The following is a 24,201-nucleotide window of genomic DNA, read 5'->3' on the forward strand; positions in this document are numbered from 1 at the left end:
TCTTCCAGACTTTCTGGTAATAGTTTTGCTCATAGTCATTCTCTTCTTTCCATTATAAACAGTCTTTATGGACACTCCAACTATTTTTGAAATCTCCTTTGGTGTGACGAGTGCATTCAGCAAATCACACACTCTTTGACGTTTGCTTTCCTGATTACTCATATGGGCAAAAGTTTGTGAAAAGGTATGGATAATAGTGTTAGGTATGATTATGACATCAATATATGTTTGGTTTCAAAACAATTGACGTAGTGCCTGCTGAGAAAAAACAACTAAATGTTCATTGTACATTTTGCTTCCCCACCCTGTACAGTAAGAAAATGTTATATAAATACATAAATAAAAATACTTTGAAGTACAGAAAAATTAATAGCCTAAATTAAAATAATAAAAGTAAAAATAAGAAAGATAAGGAGTAGCTCAGTTTATTTTTCTGTTTTTTGGTCTTATTTTAAACGTTGTCACCGGAAGTGCCGTACGTTCACATCTGACTTGACTTTACGTCTGCGTGAACTGGTTTCTGGCAACGGAGAGATGACTTCCCAAAAAACAGACGTGTTATGCTTCTTTGTCAACGGAAAAAAGGTACATTTAACCTTTATTTTCTTACGTTTAAACGTCAGCTACACTTTGTCCTTAGTCTGTTAGCTTCCTACTTTATTTTTTGTTTGCTTTTTGCGAGTTAACGCCCACGACAGAAACTGCAAAAAAAAAAAAAAAAGTTTCCACAAACTAGCTAACCTTGTTTCTATTTTAGTGACAAACACTGTCTTTTTTTTTTAACCCTAAAGTAGATGTAGTTGGCATGTTGAAAAGGTGAAGCAAATAAATGTCAGATTAAGTGACGGAAGAAGGCTGACAGTGTTAAATGTTTGCGTGGATGCAGTGTTATTATGAATTATCTGACTAATATTTTGGAAAACAGGTTGTCAGCTATTGTGCATTTTTTTTATTATAGGTTGTAGATTAGTAGTTGTGTCTGAGTCATTAAAAACAGTACAAATGAAGCATTGATTTAACGAAATACAGACGCTAAGTCGGTTAAATGCACAGATTTGTCAGGTTAGCAGTTGTGCAGCGCCTCCTCTGAACCACACCTGGGTCAGATCAGGTTAATTAGCACATGTTAAATTAGCACCATGCTTTGCCTTCACAGTGTACACATGGAGAGAATGATCTGTGGGCAAATAAAATGAGATTTTAAAAAAGTAAATTATGACTGGAGAATATAAGCAGATGTTTTGTTGGACTCTGTTCATGTAGTCACACTGTGCATATAAGTAGTTTAATTTCAGGTCAGGGGCCACAACATAATCTGAAGTGGTAAAATAATGACATATAAATAATCTCAACTTCAAACTTTTCTCTATGTTTTAAAGTGAAAAAGTAAAAATATGTAATGAAAATGTTGACGTCTACAAATGGTCTTTTAAAAAATGTGAATAACATGAACAATTATGTACAAAGTGAAATGTATTAAGAAAAAATAGTGCAATTTTAACAATTTTATGCCTCAGTTTAACATTTATCCCAGACCCCGTGTTAGAAAAGAAACACTTGAGGTCAACATGTCCGCATACTTTTGTCCATATATTGTATGTTAGGGATGTAACGATGCATCACGAGACAGTTAAAAATTGATACAAATGTGTGATGATCAAAATCGGCTGAGATGGAAAATGAATCGCCATGCCCTTTTTAAACAGCAGAGAGCGTAGTCTGCCTTTGAGTTCACTTGTTTGACATCATACGTCACTACATGTTCGACGTCGTACATCTCTGTCAGGTCTTTGACACTGACATCACAGACACGCCCCCGGCGCCATTTTAATGGGTAATCGAACAACAAGAAACACTGATTATCAATGGAGAGGAGAGGTAAGGAAATATAATAATGGAGGGGAAAAAGAACAAACGAATACCTTATCAAAAGAACCTTAGCAAAGATGCCAGGGATCGGTACTTTACTAAGTTGGCCTCTATAAACAACATCGATCCATTTCACCTGGAAAAAACAAATGCCAGAAAACCGACAGCGCTGCTGCCTCCAGTGTCTTCCATGGACATTACTAATTATCTAGTTTACGGCGTAAATGCTTAGACTTTTCAAGAGTTTAAAAATTACAAATCTCTAGAGGCTCATGGGCACTTCTCCAATGATTGGGTGCAGAATCTTTAGATATTTCAACCGGAGAATTGTGCAAACAGTCGTCACAGCAAAGGTAAGAAAACCTAGTCAGTGTATCTCCTTCAAACTGTGATGACGTTCTGTTTCTTTTCCCACATTCGCACTAAAGCATCTTGAAGTGTATGTTCACATGGAAAGGCATGATCCAAAAATAACAAGTCAATGGTATTTTCTGTCACGCAAGAAACAATCCTTAACTCTCATTCGATGTCTGATATGCAGCTTTGTTTATCACTTTACCCTTCAAAATGGCGACAACTAGCCAGAATGCAGTAGTTTTTGCAAGTGTGACCAAAGTTTTCGAGATATGTGATGAAAGGTGTCAAAGACCGAATCAGTCTTTGCAGTTTACCCTACCTCAGAGAAATTTAAAAAATGGATTATCTTTAGTTTGTTAAAGATAAGAGAAAATATATGTTTGTCTTTGTCTCCAAACTCATTCTGTTAAAGAAAATCATGAGACAATCATATCATTAACGCAGTATCGGAAATCATATCAAATCATGAGTTGAGTGTATTGTGACATCCCTAGTGTATGTATATATGTATATTTAAAGATATATATATATATATATTTTTGCAGTTTTGATCATTTCTTTCCTGCTACTTTTTATTATACTTGCACGGGGCAACAGTAATGCCCAACAGTTTCCCCTGGGATTAATAAAGTGTTCTGATTCTGATTCTTACTGACACCTCTGGGTCCAGTGCACAACATGTTTCACCTCCTGAGTCTCAGCTGGAGTGGAATGAGTGGAAACTGTCACTGCTGTGGTTGTAACTAACTGTGATAACCTTGTGTTGGCCTAGGTATCGGAGAACCATGCAGACCCTGAGACCATGCTGCTGTCCTTCCTCAGAGAGAAGTGTATCCTTCACACCTGTCACATGACTCCTGCTGTCATGTGACCAGCTCCATCGACCTACTGTTTAAAATCTGATGCTTGTTACTCCTTGACAGCGACTCAGTGAGGTTCACGGGAACAAAGTATGGCTGCGGCGGTGGAGGCTGTGGGGCATGTACGGTCATGGTGTCCCGATACCGACCCGTCACCAAAACCATCACGTATCCTTTAAAACAAATCACATCATTCTGTTGTTTGGCTGTGATGTTTGTTCTCTGACGAAATCTGGTCACATTCATTTCACAAATTTTCTTTACAGTTTTGAGAAATTTAGATTTTTGCAATTTTTTTTTTTTATTTTTTATTTTTTTACAAATTTGTTAAATATTTAAAATGTGCCTTTACTTATAGTAGTCCATATTTTGATGGTTTATAACATGTAAATGGTTACAGATATCAATATAGTTAATACTGATCACAGATAGGAAGTCATATATAGACTTTCATTTGGGTCCTTGACCTTGAGTGACCTTGAAGGGTCAAACTCAAGGTTAACAATGTCTAAATTTCAACAGAAAACTACAAAACTAAACCCAAAACTACAGGTCAGATTAATTTCCAATTTTATGTGTATCTTTCTCAGGACGGTGTCTACAAATTTTTGTCACAGTTTTGAGAAATTTAGATTTTTCCATGTTTTACAATTTTTTTTTTTTTTTTTTGAAATATTAGAAATGTGCCTTTACTAATGGTCCTTATTTTAATGGCTTATAATATGTAAATGGTTACAGATATCAATATAGTTAGTATTGATCACTGATAGGAAGTCATATGTGGACTTTGACTGAATTAGTTGCGTTCTCCTCCAGTGAAAGTACCGCCTACTTCTATTGGCAGATTGATCTCCTGCTTCAGGACCACAGAACTCTAATATAGACACAGAACCTGACAACCTCACATATTCAACTGGGTATAGATTATTGATAGAACATGACGATGAAATACAGGAACATTGGTCCTCTTTTTTTAATATCCTGTCTCATAATATTTAACAAAATAGCTCAGTACATACTAGAATGTAAAAATGACAACAAACTGCCACAATAACCTTTGTCAAATTTTGCCTGTTATGAGGTTGAACAGCAGTGACAGGTTATGCACTTATTAGTTTTTATATCCTCCTGAGACCCAGGAAAGTAAAAGCTTTGGCTGTTTACGTTAAATAATTACTGTTGGGAAACCCCATAAATGCAACAGTCCGGACATACATTTTTTTTAATGTAATATCCTTTATCCGTGGATGCGATATAAAGCAGTCAAGATGTTTTTGAAATGTGGACTTTCAGCTTTAATAACCGTAACCAAGACTCTATTGCACTACTGCTGTTACTGTAAAAAGACTAATATGTACACTTTATACTCTGTTATAGCTTAGTCTTTATACCATTTATTTATTCTTATTTTTATTCTATTTTTACCTTTTTTTTTTTTCTTTTTTTTTCACTTTTGACATTTTACAAGGTGCGAAAGAAACAGTATCTCAATTCTGTGTGTGTTCTTTGCATCTAGTGAATTGATAATAAAAAAAAAGTCTAAATTCAAGAGGTTTATCAAAATTAGACGTTTTTATTTTACGTTTTCTGGGGGATTCTACTGTTTTCTTTCTGTTGTTGAGTATTACCGGTGGTTTAAACCTGCTCTGTTTACATTCATGAAGGCATTTCTTGATTGTGAACATTGATGTCTCGCCTTCTTCCTCAAGTGTGTTTTTGACTTGGCTGGGTGTTGTAAAAGGGTTTTTCTTCACCAGACTTTTGTTCCCTCTGCAGTAGATTTATTGCGTTTTTTCAGCTGAATGGTGACTCTTCCACTTGCGTTGACACCTTTTTGGACAGTTGTAAATCCAACAACATCTTGAATTTCACTCGGGATTAATAAAGTATCTATCTGTCTGTCCGTGTCTGTCTATCGATCGATCTGTCTATCTCTGTTAACTCCAGAGCTTTTTATCTGCATCACTTATCATACAGTAACCAGAGAAAAGGTCACATCTGGACATGAAGCAACTTGTCAACCACTGAAAATGGAGGAACTTAGTTTAAAATGGTTGTAAATCCTAAACTGTTACTGCAGTATTTTCGTTAAACCCCTTAAATTAAAGCAGAGAGTCCACACTTCAGTCATATCTTGATTGCTTTTTTCAAATCCACTTATATGTCATATATATATATATATATAAATATATGACCTATATTTGATGTTTCAGATGCATGTTCTTAATGTAAAAGAACATTATTCATACTGTGGTTGGAACAATCATTTTTCTGTTTTTCCATGTCTTGTTTGTTCATTTTGAATTTTAAACCAAAAACAGCAAAGTAAAACTAAAAGAACACATGTCTACAGACACACAAACTTTTTTTTTTTTTTTCAGTTTTATGAGAGCTCTGGTCTTCTACCCTAAAACATAGTTTGCATGTGAACAAGAGGCCCAAACACAGAGATAAATATTTGTTTTGCCAAATATCCACTCTAGTATCGACAGGACATTGACCTTTATGACCAATAAGTTACAAAGGAAAACAAGACCTTTTTTTGGCATTCCTACTTTCATCTGCTAATCTTTCCGTGAAGTCAGGCATATCCTCCTGAGACCCAGAAAAGTAAAATTGTTGGCTTTTTTTTTTTTTTTTTAAAGCTGTGAAACTCTTATCTCTAATAGAGGACAAAATGCATTGTTGGGTCTCAAAGATAGATGGATAGATACTAACAAAATGAATAAAAATGAACATAAGCGGCAAAATCAATGAAAAATGAACAAAGTTAGATAAAATAAATAAGAACGTAACAAAATAGGCAAGAAAATGAAAAATAAACAAGTAAGTTACACAGTGAACAAAATAATTGACAAAATGATGCATATAAGCAACAAAATGAGAAAAAAACATGAACAAAATATTCAAGAAAATGAACAATATAGATATGGATAGGCAGACACTACACAAACTTTATGAAGTTAAAGCTGTAGTTGGCGTAGTAGTGACTGTTTTATGATGGTAGCAGTAGAGTTAGCTTCCCCAGCTTTTCCCTCATGTCCAAATATGGTCACTTCTGGCACCAAAAATTAGATGTTTAAACCACTTGTAATTTTCATTCTGTGTTTTTTGTTTTTTTGTTTTTTTCCCCAAGACTGTGACATAAAATCGATACATACTGAAAACAGAAAAAACGATTCTTTACATGGTAACAGCAGACAGAAATACAATAGAGTAGAATAGACCTTAATTGTCACGGTTACAGGAACAATGAAAATTCATTTAGCATCAGATTCTTAAAGTGCAAAAAGAAAGACTGTAAATAAAAGTATCATATAAAATTATACTGAAAAATAGATAAAAAGTACTAACAATATACAAAACTACAAAGAAATGCTTAAATACACAAAAGGCTGACTCTATACTGCAGAAAGATGAAATGTATACAACATAATATATATATATATATGTATATATGTATATGTATATATATATATATATGTATGTATGTATGTATGTATGTATATATATATATATATATATATATATATATATATATATATATATATATATATATATATATATGTATGTATGTGTATATATATATATATATGTATATGTATGTATGTATATATATATATATGTGAGGTAATAACGTTTTTTTAAAAAGTACACTGTGCTGTTGTTGCAGAGGTTTAATTTGATAGCTGTGGTCAGTTTGTATATGAGCTTTTCTTTTTCTGCTGACATTAGTGGAGATGACTGGGATAGCCCTGAGGATAAAGGATCGCTCTCTTGAGTTGTTTTTATTCACTTACAGTCAGACTAGACTGTGAATAAAATCTGAATGGGAGCAGATGTCAGTTGGTCTGGTTTCCTTGCAGATAAATAACCTTCATCTCTGCCAAGTTTCCCCAACACTGAAAAAACCCACTTCCAATCTGGACACAAATTGAATTGGTTCAGCCACAATGCTTGGTTAAACACCCAACGACCAGCCTCATGTACCATTTTTCTGTACTAAATTAGATTTTGACTAAACACATGGGATTCTGAATGTGAGCTGGTTATCTGCCAAAGTAGTCGGGACAAATTTGTAGTGGATGATAGTAATTTCCTCTCCTGGCACCAAACCACAACATGTGCTTCACTCCATCACTGAACTGGTTGTAAATACACACCAGATGCTGGAGTCCAAATACAAATATTATTCAAGGATGTTTACCTGTTCTAATAGAGGAAAAGAATCCAAAACATTAGCAGAAAGTGGTTTGTGGACTGCTGTTTTAAAGAGTCAGAGCAGGAAAAAAAAACCTACATTATTTATTTAGTTAATCTTTATTTAAACAGGTTGGTCAAAAGAAACAAGTTACATAATGAGCCATAATAGTACTAAAAGAGAGTTTTATTTACAGTGAATAGAATAGCCTTTATTGTCATTGTGTGTGCAATGAAATTGGGATTCGCTGCTCCAGTCAGTACAAACAATATTAATAAAGAACCAATACTTCAGAATTTAAAATTTCACTAAAATAGAACAAGAATGGAGCTTAGTAGAATAAAAAAATAGAATAAAATATGAGTAGACACAATATTTACACAATTAACAGTATGTATATATCTATGAACAATATATCTTTTGAAAAAATGTATTACATTTGTTTTTTTTTTCCTTTGCTTGCTTTTTTTGCTAGTGTTTTTTCATGAGTGTTTTGTATGCAACTGAGCTATTGTGACCAAGTAACTTCCCCTGTGGATCAATAAAGTTTGTCCAAGTCTATATTTACAATATTAACAGTATGCATTACCTATGAAAACAGTATGTGTGTCTAGAACTCAAGTCTATACAAAACTAGTGCATTTATATTTTGGATAAATATGAAATAAGTGTTGAATTGTTATTGCAGAAAAACAGATTATTGCACATAATTCACATTTTTCAGGGTTTTTGCACATTATTGGACTTTACAATGATGTATTTTTAAGGAGTAGTTATTAAGAGTAAAACTATAAAGACAGATAATACAGTTTTAGTCGTACCAATGCTAAAAGGAAGTAACAGGTACAGTAGATGTGGTGACATGTATTAAAAACCAAATGACAGTAGTTCGACTCGTCTCAGTTTGAACAGAACTAGTTTCGTCTCTGTTGCGTTTACCTTCACTGCCCTGTCAGCCATTACGCCGCCAACGCCTGCCTGCTGCCGATCTGCCAGCTTCACGGAGCCGCTATCACCACAGTGGAGGGCATCGGCAGCACAAAGACCAGGGTCCACCCAGTACAGGTCAGAAACTGGACATCCCATCATCTATTATCAGTGTTGTGCAAGTTACTTCCAAACTGTAATCCATTACAGATGACTTGTTACTGTTATTTAAAAGTAATTCCTTTCCTTACAACAGGGGTGTCAAACTCATTTTAGTTCAGGGGCCACATTCAGCCAAATGTGATCTGAAGTGGGCTGAACCAGTAAAATAATAACAATATATAAATAATATCAACTGCGAACTTTTCTCTGTGTTTTAGAGCGAAAAAAGTAAATTTGCATTATGAACAGGTTTACATCTACAAACTATCCTTTCAAAAGATGTGAATAGCATGAACAAACTGAAAAAATAAGTGTAATTTTAACAATATTCTGCCTCAGTTTATAGTTTACACATGCAAATTATAACTTAAAGATCATAGTGCATTTACAAATACACAAAACATTTAGTAACAGGCAGAATCTTACTTCTCTTAAGACATTTCAGGTTGTTCATATTTGTTCAGGTTATCCACATTTTTTGTGAAATTATACTTTGTTTTAGTGTAAATGCATGAAAATATTTACATTTACAAAGAGAAACATTTGGATTTGTCGTTTATATGCTATTATGATAGTATTTTACTGGTCCTGCCCACTTGAGATCGAATTAGTCTGAATGTGGAACCTGAACTAAAAGGCTTGTTAATATCTTAGCTTTTGCTTTTCACAAATTTATCCTACTGGACTGGACCCTTTGGAGGGCCGGATTTGACCCCTGGGCCACATGTTTGATACCTGTGCCTTACAACAAGGTTATAATAGTTTTGGATTTTTCATTCTAGTTTAGTTTTGACTTTTTTTGTCTCTAATTCAGTTAGTTTTAATTTGTTTTTAGAGCAGGTTTGCTAGTTTTTATTAGTTTTTGTTATTTTCTAAATGCTTAGTTTTAGTTTAGTTTTTTTTTTTTTTTTTTTAAATATCTTTTATCTTCTTTGCCATCAAATTCAAATAAATCCCAGACAGGACTCTGCTGCTTTCTCCCACCTTTAGTCTCCATGTTTCCAGGTAGAGTGGGGATGAGAAGACGACTCTAAACCACAAGTGACGAGAAGTGATGGACCGTTAAATATCATATGGTGCCAGCAGCTAAAATTGCTTGAGGGAAATAAATCGATCTCATATCAATCCAACATTGACAAAGACAAAAACTAAGGGAATTTTATCCATGATTTTTATACGTTTTAGTTAGTTTTATAAGCACACAATACAATTTCAGTTAGTTTTTATTTATTTCAGTTAATGAAAATGTTTTTACAATTCTAGTTTTCGTCATTTTGTTAGTTTTCGCTAACGATAATGACCTTGCCTTACAATATAACTGTCGAGGAATTGTAATGCGTTACATGACTCCTGTATTACTTTTGAATTACATACATAGTCAAATAATCATTTTGCTCCTCCAGACCTACTAACATAAAATGGTGATGGTAAAAAGGGTTCAAGTCTGTGTTTAAATCTGACCCCAGTCCCCTCAGGTGTCAGTGGGACGGGTTGTTGATGTTGAATGTTGTGCTTTCAGGAGCGAATAGCAAAGGCTCATGGCTCTCAATGTGGCTTCTGCACTCCGGGGATGGTGATGTCTATGTACGCTCTGCTGAGGAACACACCTCAGCCCTCTATGGATGACATCGCAGAGGCTCTGGCTGGTTTGTGTGCTTTGCTGTTTGACTGTGTGCGGTTTGTGTGGGTCTATTTTAATGTATGTGTTAACTGTTGGGTGGCTAATGGCCAGTGTGCATGTACAACAAATGAATCGGCTATAGCAGGGGTGTCAGACTCTTTCAGGTTTTACATTCAGCCCAATTTGATCTCAAGTGGGTCAGACCTGTAAAGTAAGAGCATATAACTTAAAAAAGACAACTCCAATTTTTTTGTCTTTGTTTTAGTGCCAAAAACATTCAATTCTGAAAATGTTTGCATTTACAAACTATCCAAACAAAAAAAAAAAGATGTGAATAACCTGAAAAAACATGAGCAATTTTAACATTATTATGCCTCAACTTATCATTTGTACATCTACATTTATACACGGATCAGACCTACAAAGGCACAAAACATTTAGTAACATGCAGAATATTGTTAAAGTTGCACTTCATTTTCTTTAGACATTTCAGGTTGATCATATTTATTCAGGTGATTCACATTTTGTTGTTGAAGGGTAGTTTGTGAATGTAAATATTTTCATACTTTAATTTTTTTTTTTTGCACTAAATCAGAGAAAAAAAATGGGTTTGTCATTATTTATAGGAAAAATGTAATATTTTATTCACATTAAATCAAGAAAAAATTGTAGTCATTATTTATAGATTATTTTATGTTATTATTTTACTTGAGATCATATTGGTCTGTATGTGGAACCTGAACTAACTCTTGACTGTTCATATTCGGTTAGATTAAACTTTATTGTCACTGCACATTATTTTCCGTGTAATTTTTGCAAATTCATCCTGTGGGCCGGATTGGAACCTTTGCTGGGCCGGTTTTGGCCTGTGGGCTGCACATATGACACCCCTGACACTGCAGAATGATTTCTAATTCAGAAAAAAAGTGCACTGGCTCATAGAAATACAGTTGTTGTTGTTGTTTTCTTCAGGTAATCTGTGTCGCTGTACTGGGTATCGGCCTATTATTGACGGCTGCAGGACCTTTTGTCAGGTACAAAGCTCATCGATACAACATGAGGCAGCAATAACCATCAGTTCTATATCTAGTACTGATTATTGTTGGAACAGCGCCACAATGCATACTGTGACACTTGAGTGTGAGGAAATACAATGGTACACAGTGATAAAGTGTTATGAGTGCGCCCGCTGAACAGCTGTGATAGTGTATAAATCAACCCCTGCAGGAGGCCAACTGCTGCCAGGAGAGTGGGGTTACCAACTGTTGCATCAATGGAGAGAATGGAAACAGCGATGAAGCAGAATATGTGAGTGTATGACTGTTTTTATCTGCTGAATATTTCATTTTCTGTGTCTTTTTCTATCGGGATGTGTTTAATTCAGGTTTTTACTTAATTTCTCACACAGTGTTGACAAAATTGACACTCCTGGGGCGCAGAATTGTGACATTTGTCATATTTCAATGACGTAAAGGTCGGATAAATGTGACCTGGCCGTTCAGACAGAAGTCACATTGCAAAATATCAGATACGTATCGGATTTAGGCCCACATATGAAAGTGGCCTGAGTCGGATTTGAAAAAATTGGATTTGTGTTGTTCAAACTGTGTTTAACAGATCAGATACAGGTCACATATGGGCAAAAAAATTGGATTTGGGCCACATTTACCTGCAGTCTGAACGTAGCCTATGTATAATAACAGCCACCACTTTCTCCAAAGTCCAATAACAACTGTTAGTTTCCCCATCAGACTAATCAAGTCACAAAGACACAGAATTGTAGGACTCAACATTCATACAAAGCCCAAATATTCCCCATAATTACAATTTAAAACGGCACAAAAAACAGACAGTCATTAAAAATGACACAACACTAAAACCTAGAAATACAACATTTCTTGGCATTGGTTGTGCAGTTCATACTCATACCAGCTCCTCTACTCAAAGTGGGTCAGGTTTTATGTTTCTTCTCAGCTCATTCTTTGAACCATGTCATGGATTATCATATTTCTTTGCTTGTTGTGTGCCTCCTCTTTCTATAATTCAGCCACAGCTGTTCGACAAAGACCAGTTTCAGCCGCTGGATCCAACACAAGAACTCATCTTCCCTCCAGAACTGATTGTAAGTCGTCAGGACTAACGTGTTCACTTGAACTGCATTTAAGACGAGAGTTGGTACTGAAAAAATTCACTCACTCTTTACTTTACTTTGAAAATACCTGAAAATGTAAGCGTATTACTCTTAAGTATTTATATTACAGTCACATCATTGCACTTTACTCTTCTGTTCAAACTGAGACTAGTCGAACTACTGTCATTGGATTTTTAATACATGTCGCCACATCTACTGTACCTGTTACTTTTTTGTTTTGTTTTTTTTAAGTTGTTTTTTTTTTAGTGAAGTTAAGTGTTTTTTTAATTGAAAATATTTTTTGATTGAAGTGATAGTTTTTTGGGATTGAATGATAAGGACACAAATATCCTACCCCTAATTTGACCCAAACACAAAAAAGATGACTTCAATCAAAAAAGTTATATTCAATCAAAAAATAACTCACTTCAATCAAAAAACATTTTGAAAGAAAAATAAGTATTCAAATGCAATTTTTGGGATCTCAAATATTTTTTTTGCATTCAAACACTTCTTTTCTTTGAAAAGGCTTTTTTTGATTGAATTTTTTTTTTTTTTTTTTTTTTTTTTTGATTGAAAATATTTTTTTGTGAAACCAATAAAGAAACAAATCTACCCTCATACGTTGTCAGGTGGTTTTTTTTTTTTATCTATTTGCTGAACTGTGTGTGTTCCTCTGCTAGTGTACATTTACATTTTCTCAAACCAGAATTTCTTGTTTTTCTTCAGCTGACCTCTCAGACCCCCAGGCCGGAGCCGCTGACCTTCCAGGGGGAGAGGATGACCTGGGTGTCCCCCGGCTCCATGGACCAGCTGGTCCAGCTGAGGAGCAGACACCCTGGAGCGCCGTTGGTCATGGGCAACACCAACATTGGTGAGGGAGAGGTTCAGCTCCATCACAGATCAGTAAAACACCACTCAGACTAAACTCTGCTGTCTGTGTTTCTGTTGCAGGTCCAGATATTAAGTTCAAAGGCATCATCCATCCACTGATCATATCTCCAACCAGAGTCACGGAGCTGTTTGAGACCACTCAGACACCAGAGGGTGGGTAGATTCCCATCGTTTGCCTATTTTTGGCACAAGTTTCAGTCATTTCAGTTCTTATTCCCCATACACACCCACTGTTAACCCCTTAATGCCTGAATTTATATACAAGTATATAAAAAAATTTGTTTTTGTTTTTGCTCTCTAGTAGATACTAAATTAAGTGGAGATTGATTTGACTATAGCATAAAATAGATGGTTTTGGGTATGCTGCATATTTGCAATAACAGGTATAAGGGTAAAAAAATGATTTAAAAAAACCTCAAAAAAACACATTCTCCAGTCTCAGGCATGGAGATGGTTTTGTTGATGCCACATTATTTTTGGTGACTAAACTGTAACGCCAACTATTTTAACTGTTATATTCCTAAAGAGCTTCTTAAACAGTCACCACTTTGAGGAAAAACATATAAGGATATTGGATTTTCTTTTTTTCTATTTCTGTCTTAAAATGTCCCTAAAATGACCCATGAACTACACTTACTATGTAGATCTGTACTCCTGACTGTGACTACTAATGCAATGAAAGAATGAATCATTGTTAACTTGATGTTTTTTTTTCTTCTCTTGAGATGGACAAACAAATTTCCCATAAGCAATCAGAAAAGTAAATCTGAATCTCAATCCTATTTTGTATTTATTAATTCAGTAATTGCATGGTATTACCTAACAATTACCTGTGTATTTCCATACTTTTCCCTGTATTTCCCCTCTACTAGTGAGAATAGATGACGTCTTCCTTTAAACTAGAACCTCGCAGTACGAGTTTAATCCATTCCATGACTGAGCTCGTTTTGACTCGTTTTACAAATCAATTTTACCCACTGAAATTAATTTAAATGTTATTCCATTCCAGCCTCCCAAAACCACCTAAAAATTATTTTTGAGGGCTTTTGAAACAGAAAAATTGCTGTTAGAAAGAAAATAACAATTATAAAAACATAATAAAAGGGAGTGCAAAAGAAACAAACTGGTTTTTAATTAACTTTTTTACCTTAAAGATTACACAATCGGAGGAGGAGAAGGAGGATTACTGTTGGGAAGGAGAATCTCCTTCCATTAAACATCAGGTAGAACGGTTTCTGGCTTTTTTTCTCGCATGGAGATTGCGATCGCATTTTTTCTTGTGTGATGAACACAAACTGAGTGGGCAGAGGCTGTTAGCTCACTGCTGACTACCAGTGATGAGTATGAAGCTCGCTTGTACTGCGGATTTTCACTCATATTTCAACACTGTTGAAATACGAGTAGAAATTTTGATATAAAACACTTGGGTTTTGTGTTTTTTGCAGGTACCTCAAAAAGCAAAATTTAAGAAAGTATGTAGAGATAGAGTTAATACCAGGGTTCATGCAGACGCTTGAAATCCTTGAAAATGCTTGAATTTCAGTGTTGTGTTTTCAAGGTCTGAAAAGTGGTTGAATTTCAGTTTAAGTGCTTGAAAATGCTTGCAATTATAACTGTTATTTTTCAATATTAACTCTGCCAGGTTAGCTGCCAACCCAAAGCTATTTACAGAGAGGTGATACATTTAGAAAAATAAAGCTTTATGTCAAAACTGAAAATTTCCAGGTGTTCTTAGGTCAACCCCAGGTACATTTTTATCTCAACCTTTGTCTCTGTGCAAGCGTGTCTGAAGAACACCAAGTGGCTTCCCATTTTTGGATATTTGTGTTCTTTAATGTCCAAATTTTTTGCTATCATGAAACATAATTTTAGATGTTTATGTTAAAATACAATGTACATCATTGTGATACAAAGTGAAAAAAAAATTGTGTGCATTTATTCCTGTAGATATGTATTTAACCTCAGCGATAAGGTGAAAATGATCCTTAAAAGTACTTGAAAAGTGCTTGAATTTTACCTTGAAAAATGTGTATTAACCCTGAACACATAAATACTCATCAGCTGCAGCTCATGAAGTAAATTACTTGTATCATAGTGCACTCGTACCGCCAGGTTGTACTGTATTTGTCAAACTCTACTAACCATGGTGACGTGGTCTTTCATGGATGATGGTAGTGTTTAGGTGAAGCCGTATGTGATGTCGCAGAGGGTCATTAAACTGGCCTCAGATCAGATCCAGTGCTGTGTTGACCTGCTGGGTTGACCTGCTGGGTTCTGTGCAGGTGTCTGGGTCGGAGCGGGTTCCAGTCTGTCAGAGGTGCGGACTCTTCTGGAGAACCTGGTCCCTCAGTATCCACCAGAGAAGACCGAACTGTTCCGAGCCCTGATCAAGCAGCTGGGGAACCTGGGAAGCCAACAGATCCGGAACGTGGCTGTACGTTGACTGAAGTACTGATGGAAGCAAAGTCTGCATTCCCTCACCTGCTCTCATTTGTCTTTTTTTTTTTTTCCCTTTTTGGTTTTCAGTCTCTTGGAGGGAATATCGTGAGTGCTTATCCAAATTCCGATCTGAACCCGGTCTTGGCTGCCGGACGCTGCAAACTGAGTGTTGTTTCAAGTGGTGAGTTGACACCACATTATTAGTTACAGGCATTTATTTGAAACAGTTTCTAGAATAATCTCTCTCGCTCCTGTAAGTGCATTGTAATCATTCTATAAGTCCATCTGAATACACTGGAGCTAAACAGATACACTCACAATAGCAAATTTAACCCCCTGAGACCCAGGAAAGTAAAAGTTTTGGCTTTTTTACATTAAATAATTGTCTAAGGCTAAAGACATTCATTTTGTCTTCTTTTTATGTAAATATACTATTTTCTTTTGTTCAACTATACCTTGTCTGAACAAAAGAAAATAGTATAAATAATTGAATTGGAAACAGCAGAATGCAGCAGTTTTTACTCCTCAGCCAACTTGGGGCTGAAAGGATTATTGTAAATGTTTTGTCCTCTGTCTGTCCATGTGCACTGACATATCTGCACCAAATTTATACTGTGGATGCATCTTGGCATGGAGCAGAAAAATATTGAAAATAGGTGAGCTTGACCTACTTTTTCCAGGTCAAATGGCGACATGTATTTTCAGTGACAAAATCAAGTTATCTGAATCTATAGGGCAGTAACTTTCAACAGAATCCCTATATTTGGCTGAGGGGTATTCAAAGTCCACAGCGTGCTATGTTTTTCAGATAAATTAAAAGTATATATATGTGTGTGTGTGTGTGTACATATATATATATTTATACGTGTGTGTGTGTGTGTGTGTATATATAATTTGCAGTGGACAGCAGTTTTCTTGTTTGTTTTTGTTTGGTTTTTTTTTAAGTAAAGCTGTGAAATTTTTGCCTCCCCTACAGAGGACAAAGATGTATTTCTTGGTTTCAAAGATCATATTTGTCAAATGGTCGTCGTCGTCATCGTCCACATGTCGTAGCTTTTCTTCTTTTGCTCCATTTTCCAAATGATTGAAACACAAATTATGTCATTTTTTTAGAAATGGAATGAACCAGTTTGCAGACGCCACTGGATTAAACATGGAGGGTGAATGTATGTGTGGAATGCTGACAGCGGGTTCCACCAATCAGCATTCTTCATCACATAGCCCTGCCCCCAAGAATTCCAGGAATCTGAAAGTCCAATCCCCCTACTAGGAACTTTTTGGTGAAAATTTTGGGTTGAGGGAAAGTTTATTTGCTTTGGTTTTTTTACCTGGGTAATTTCAGTGGAAACACAGAATGATTTTTTTCAAAGTCTAGGGTCAAGTTAAAGTTGCTGCAGTGGAAATGTCCTAATATGTCAGCAGTTTTTCTGTTTTTCACCAAACAGTTCTGTTTAAATCCACCAGGAGGCAAACGGGAGGTTCCTCTAAATCAAGACTTCTTTGTGAACTTTGGAAAAACCATCCTGAAGCCCCATGAGATTGTGGTTTCAGTTTTTATTCCCTTTACCAGAAAGGTACAAACATTCTCTACAGTTTGTAGTAAATGTATAATATATTGTACCTGTTTGTTCAATCATATCAGATCAATTATTTAAAAATGACTGGATGATAAAACTTACACCATTGCTCATGTGTGTTTTTGTTAATACAACTAAATAAAGGCTAATATTGGTGTTAAAATAAAACAGATTTATTCTAAGTGTTTTATCCTGTAGATGTACAGTATATGGACATATTTAATTCAGGTGTTTCTTTTCTAAGGGCAACAAAACAATATTGACAAATGTTATAATATAGTTTCACTGTTGGAATAAATGTCCTTACTTTAGTTAGTTTGGTTTAAATTTTTATCTTGGGTTCCAAAATGCCTCAGAAATGGTTTTTACTTAATTTCTCTCAAAATAGATTTTTTTTATCCATGTAATCCATCTAAATTTCTAAAATATGTTTTGTGCTTTGACTGCAAATAATTTTCCACCATAACTTTAAGGAAACACTGATGTTTATAAACGATGTGGGCATAATTACTGGGACTCATCATGTCTACAGCTGTAAGATGTCATGTTCATGGTGATTTGACATAAAAACACCGATATTTCCTTAAAGTTTAGTGGTAGATTTTCCTTCCTCAGTGAGATGTGAAGAAAGTAGATGGTTACTTGTGGTAGAAAATTATTTACATTCAGAGCATGAAAAATATTTTAGAAACGTAGAAGTAGAACATTTAAAATCATAGTCATGGATTCAAAAAATATACAAATTTTCAGAGAAATTATGTAAAAACATACTTTTCCACATACTTTTGTCCATATAGTGTGCCATAATTTTGTCAGTAATGTTCATCATCAGACTTGCTTTGTTTCTTATTAACTTGCAGTACCCTGTTTATCCTGTAGGGGGAGTTTGTCGGCGCTTTCCGCCAGGCTCCGAGGAAGGAGAGCTCCTTTGCCACAGTGACGACTGGGATGAGGGTGTTCTTCTCCGAGGGATCCAGAGTGGTCCAGGACATCAGCATTTATTATGGAGGAATGGGTCCGACGACTGTTAGCGCCGTCAAAACGTGTGCAGCCATTGTCACGAGGTCTGAGTGACGACCATCAAACAGTTCATGTGGCGTGAAAAAAATTAACTCATTACTCTTTGGCCTCAATTTTCCCTTCTTCATTTCTGCATTTTCTGCATATTTCCTTCAATTATCTTTGTTCTTTCTCATCTTGCATTTCAATCTAATCTTTAGCTTTTTTTTCCTTATTTAGACTCATTTTCTTTTTTTTTTCTTTTTCCCTTTTCTGTCTGGCTGAATACTTTTTTTCTTTCCTTGCTGAAACCCCTGTTTTGCTTTTATTTCCTTATTCACACAGTGATGCTGCGTACACTCAGGATCATCCACAGGCAGTGGTCAGCTTAAGTTGTTACAGAAAGATCCATATTCTGTATAAATCTATCCCAAAACTGTAGAATAACTCTTCAACATATTCAGATATTAACAGGAAAAGCTTGGCATGGGTTTGGGAATTGGCAGTAAGTGTAAAAATATTACAGTGCATTGGATTTGATAGAAGATATGATAAGGTCCGATATGAGAAGATGAGATAAGGATATGATACAATAAGGTACAATATGATAAAACAGGATACGATAAGATACGATGACATAAGAACATGCGATATGATAAGGTATGAAATAAAATATGTTACAATAATAAGATACAATATGATAAGTAGATAAGATAAAATGCAATAAAGATTCAATGCAATAAGAAGGTACAATACAATTAGATACGATATGATAAGAAGATGCAATACAATAAGAAAATACAATATGATACTAGAAAATACGATACAATAAGATTCGATACGAGAAGATACACGATAAGATTTGATGCGATAAGATGTGATAAGAAGATGCAATACAATATGATGATATGGTAAGATACAGTACAATAAGAAGATAGAATACAATAACATACGATACAATAAGATAGAATACAGTAATAACATATGATACATTAAGAAGATATGATAAGATACGATATAATAAGATACAATAAGATAAGATACAATATGATTAGAACATGATACAGGTGAGAAGATGAAATGATATGAGTATATACAGTAATAATAATACATTTTATTTATAGGCACCTTTCAGGACACTCAAGGTCACCGTACAAAGTTGTTGAAAATACAACAATAATGTACAGTATAAGATACAATATGATACCATAAGATGAGACACAATATGTTAAGATACAATAAGATAAGATACAACATGATAAGGAGATATAATATGATAAAATCCATGACCACATCTGACAGAATATAAACTGATAGTAGTGATTTAAGCACAAAAAAATTTGGTTTAGAAAATCACCACAATCCCCTAGATGGCACCCAACATACTGTATGGAAAAAAAATGTAAGTGACAAAGTGACATCAAAATATAGTGTCATCATCAACACTTTATTGCACCGCTTCCAAATGTGACACTCCTTGAATGTTGAAATGACATGAACATCACTGCCCCCTGTGTGGTCTGCAGGCAGTGGGATGATGAGACCCTGGGCCGGGCCTACGAAGTCCTCCTGGAGGAGCTGGTCCTCCCTCCTTCAGCTCCCGGAGGAAAGGTGGAGTTCCGTCGCTCCCTCACCCTCAGCTTGTTGTTTAAGTTCAACCTGGAGGTCCTGCACAAGCTCAGACACATGGTAAGGCCGTCATAAATACTGTTAGGATCTAATACAGGGGTGTCAAACATACGGCCCACCATAGTCCAATCCCTCCCATGGGATGAATTTATGAAATGCAAAGATATTAACAATCAAGGATGTTAAAACCATCACATACAGACTAATAGGATTTCAAATGAGTCACACCAGTAAAATAAAAACACAATATCCTATGTTAAGAAGTAAATAATACTTAATTTTAATTCTGTTCCATTTTATATTTTAAATTTAACCTTTATTTAACCAGGAAAAAAGATCCCATTGAGATTAAGAACCTCTTTTCCAAGGGTGTCCAGGCTAAGAGGCAAGATGAAATACAACACACAGTTATAACATACAGTTTCATCATACAGTTGCAGAATCAATAATTTACAGGTCAAGTCAAACCATGAAAAACAAGTGCAAGTCACTGAGTTATTCTCTTGCACTTTGAGTTTGGATTTAAAAGCATTCAAGGAGATCAATTCAGTCAGTTTCCAGTCTTTTAGCAACATATTCCACATGCAAGGAGCAGAGTAGACAAATGCCCTTTTACCTTTTTTTAATATGTACATAAATACCAAATTTCTTATTTTTCTTATATTTCATTTTTCACTTATTTGTTTTTTTTTTCTACCTGTCTTTTTCTGCACTTGTTTGTTATTATATTTTGCTGCTGTTAAATTTCCCCATAGTGGGATAAATAATATCTTATCGCTAATATCTCTAACTTAATCTCTTTGTTTAAATGTGGAAGAAAGAAAAATCACATGAAAAAGTTTACAGTTACAAAGTATTCTTTCACAAAAAATGTGAATAACCTGAACAAACATGAACAACCTGAAATGAATAAAAATAAGTGCCATTTTAACAATATTCTGCTTGTTACTAAATATTTTGTGCCTTTGTAGATCCACTGAAAATCTGTCAATGATAATCTGAGACATAATACTTTTAAAATTCCACTTATTTTTCTTAAGATATTTCAGGTTGTTCATGTTCACATTTTTTATCTGTAAAGTATGATTATTCATAGTGTAATTTACAGTCATAGTGTAATTTACCTTTTTTCACTGTTATTATTTTACTGGTTCGGCCCAGTTGAGATCATATTGGGCTGTGTTTGGCTCCTGAACTAAAATGACTTTAACATCTTTGGTCTAATATATGATGCTTTAAACATGATAAACTTGAATTGTGCTTCTGAAGGATGTGATCACAGATGAGATTCCTGAGAAGGTCCAGCCTTTACCCAGAGAGATCCAGCCCAGCCTGCAGGAGTTCCAGGTACGACGTCTACACCAACAATGGACACGTTTATTCACAAATACACAACAGATGCAGTGAGATATTGGAAATGTAGTTTTTCTGCATTTCCTATCTCTTCTAATGACACTGTGTAACACCTGTCTGTATGTAGGAATCTATTCTACTCATATCTCCACCAAAAAAGATGCATAGAAATAAAATCGTTACCAACTCACATCGTTGTTTTGTGTTAAAGACGTCTGTTTTATCTTTGAGTTTCGAGATTTACAGAGCCTCTAGTCGGTCCTTGAAGGCAGCATAACCCCCCCATCCCATTTCTCTGAGTCTCCATTGATTAGAGCTTTGTATGTAAAAGAAAGAGGAAAAACAATTTAATTTTTTCATTTTACATTTTTCAGTGTTTTTTAAATTCTTTTTTACGTTTGACGGTTTTTCACATGCTGAAGAACAAGTAATGTAAATAACAGATTCTCTTTTATTTTCTGTTTCACATCGTTGTTTTGCGTAGAACACGTCTGTTTTACCATTAAGTTTTTAAATTTACAGAGCCTCTAGTTGGTCCCTGAAGGCAGCACAACCCCCAATCCCCTTTTTCTGAGTTTCCAATGATTAGAGCTTTCTAAAAAAAAAAAAAAAAAAAAAGTTAAAAACAATTAAAAAAAATTTTCTGTGTTTTTATTATTTTATATGCTTAATTTCAGGTATCTGTTTATTTGGCTATTATCCATATGCTAAAGAGCAAGTTATATAAATAACAGATTCTCTTTTTTATTTCCTGTTTCACATCTTTGTTTTGTGTAGAAGACATCTGTTTTATCTTTGAATTTTGAGATTTACAGAGACTCTGGTCAGCCCCTGAAGGCAGCATGCCTCCCTCATCTCTTATCCTGCTTTTTTTCTGATGGGAATTACATATTACTTATATATCATTGTTAATACTATTTCTGTTATCACTTTATTATAACTTTTATCCTGTGATGATTAAACTATACATGTATTTAATACATATTGTGCATATTATAATACAGTAATATATAGCTGTTTATCATTATTATTACTACCACTTTATTATTACTACTTTACTTGTTATTTCTACGAGTACTTTCTAATGTACAATTGGCTGCTTTTTTCACCACTGTTTTAATAGTTATTGTTTTGGTATTGTGGTTTTTCTTGTGTGTACATTTGGTGTTGTGCTGCTATTAGAACCTCAATTTCCTGAGGGTTCTGCCCAAAGAATCAACTCTAATCTATCAGGTTATATGAAGGGAATAAAAAGGTAATGATAAGCAGGTATGGAGAAAAAAAAGATAATTATATCACAGACTCCTCTTCCTCAGTCTGTGTCACAGGAGCAGAATTCCCAGGACCCAGTGGGCCGTCCCATCATGCATCGCTCTGCCCTGAGTCAGGCCACAGGTGAAGCCGTTTACTGTGACGACCTCCCCAGAACCGATGGAGAGCTTTTCCTGGCTCTGGTCACCAGTTCACGAGCGCACGCTAAGATTATGTACGAAGGCCATCCGGTTTTATCCTCTCCGTCTGAAAGTCTGCGGATCTGACCTTTGACCTCCTGTGTGATTGAATGTACAGACAGCTGGATGTGAGTGAGGCTCTGAAAGTACCTGGAGTTGTTGACGTCATCACAGCCAAAGACATACCAGGGCGGAAAGTCCGGACGATGTGTGGTTATGATGAGGAGCTGCTGGCAGGAAGTGAGGTACGACGGCGTTTTTATGCCTTTATATGTTTGTTTGTTTTTATTTGTTTATATGTTCAGTCATTTCTACACTGACTTGGATTAACCCTCTGTTATCCCGTCTGTGGAAGTTCTTCATAACCACCGAAAGCACTTAATCTGCACAGCACTGTAGTAATGTCAAAGTATTTTTCTTTCAATTTGTTGTAAACTTTTTAAAAAATGTTGTATGTCATCAACTTGAGCCATAAACAAAAATAACAAATTCTTAGTAACTGCCTTTTTTTACCCTTCAAATGCCATGTTTTTAATGTTAACTAATCATATTTTTTGATGCAAAAAACACCAAAAATATTTTTAGTAGCAGGAAAGAAATTATCCATGCAACAGATAAAGAAAAAAAAAAAAAAACATATATATAAAGTTCTAAATGTATATATACAATCATATATTTAGCTCCGCATATCTATACCAAATATACATGTTGAAACACTATTAAGACACAAAATTAGAACAGGAATTTGTCCAATATGTACTGGGCAATATATTATCAGTATGATAATTAAAGAAATACACGTAAGTGTGCAAAAATATAGTTGTGTAATTCTAATTATGAGGTTATAAGGTGGAGTTAGATATACTATATTAATTCTAAACTGGGAAATACACAGTACAGCAGCATAATGCACAATAAAAATAGAAAAATAGAATACAAGAGCAAAAAGCCTGCATAATTAAACCGTGAGGTGCAAAATAAACTGTAATGGACTGTAAATGTAAACTGTAAATGCTGTGGTCAATACTTTCTGCTGGTTTTGTGCAGGTGTCGTGCATTGGTCAGATGGTCTGTGGTGTGGTCGCCGATACGAGAGCGCACGCCAAACGAGGAGCGGCGGCCGTGAAGATCAGCTACGAAGACCTGCCTGAACCCATTTTCACCATAGAGGTCTGTGAGACTGTTACGTTAACAATAAGCACAAGAAACAAGGAACATACTGTCAACACTGCATGCAATAGTGTATGAAAATTAACCAAATAAGTGTCAAAACGAATGGAAATATGAAAAAAATGATTAAAAATCAACAAAATTAACAAAATTAAAACACGGGACAAAGTGGTAGCATGAAAGAAAAAAATGACAAAATAAATGACAAAAATAAAATAATTGTCGAAATAAGTTAATATGAAAAATGTTTAAAATATAAAATGCAAAAATGTGGGGGAAAAAAGCATCACAATGGATGAAAATGAAAAAAATGAACACAATAAAAAAACCAACATGAACAAAAATGGGAAAACAAGGAGAAAATAATCATCACAGCAAAAAAAAAAAAAAAAAATTTGTTAAAATGAACTTGGATACATTATTTCCAATGATTTCCAAAGCAAATATAACAATATTTGTTTTGGAAGATATCAGCATTTTCTTCAATAAGCACAAGAAACAAGGAAAATACTGTCGACACTGTATGTAATAGTGTATCAAAATTAATAAAATAATTGTCAA

The 24,201-nt window shown here is 34.8% G+C and overlaps 1 protein-coding gene across 1 annotated transcript in view; it reads left to right on the plus strand.

The window, feature by feature from the left end:
- The first annotated feature begins 502 nt into the window (after nt 1-502).
- The window catches only part of aox6 (aldehyde oxidase 6), a 40,122-nt gene continuing 16,423 nt past the window's right edge, over nt 503-24,201 (plus strand). The window contains exons 1-19 of the mRNA XM_030152631.1: nt 503-585; nt 2,999-3,056; nt 3,158-3,254; nt 8,244-8,352; nt 9,896-10,022; nt 10,970-11,031; nt 11,225-11,305; nt 12,045-12,119; nt 12,858-13,002; nt 13,083-13,175; nt 15,305-15,456; nt 15,549-15,642; nt 16,926-17,035; nt 17,918-18,102; nt 19,564-19,726; nt 20,936-21,013; nt 22,336-22,505; nt 22,589-22,715; nt 23,518-23,640. Of these exons, the coding sequence (XP_030008491.1) occupies nt 535-585; nt 2,999-3,056; nt 3,158-3,254; nt 8,244-8,352; nt 9,896-10,022; nt 10,970-11,031; nt 11,225-11,305; nt 12,045-12,119; nt 12,858-13,002; nt 13,083-13,175; nt 15,305-15,456; nt 15,549-15,642; nt 16,926-17,035; nt 17,918-18,102; nt 19,564-19,726; nt 20,936-21,013; nt 22,336-22,505; nt 22,589-22,715; nt 23,518-23,640 (2,100 nt within the window). The 5' untranslated portion in view covers nt 503-534. The remainder of the gene's footprint in view (nt 586-2,998; nt 3,057-3,157; nt 3,255-8,243; nt 8,353-9,895; nt 10,023-10,969; nt 11,032-11,224; nt 11,306-12,044; nt 12,120-12,857; nt 13,003-13,082; nt 13,176-15,304; nt 15,457-15,548; nt 15,643-16,925; nt 17,036-17,917; nt 18,103-19,563; nt 19,727-20,935; nt 21,014-22,335; nt 22,506-22,588; nt 22,716-23,517; nt 23,641-24,201) is intronic.

This window comes from Sphaeramia orbicularis, chromosome 2, assembly GCF_902148855.1.
Source record: "Sphaeramia orbicularis chromosome 2, fSphaOr1.1, whole genome shotgun sequence".
NCBI classification, from domain to species: Eukaryota; Metazoa; Chordata; class Actinopteri; order Kurtiformes; family Apogonidae; genus Sphaeramia; species Sphaeramia orbicularis.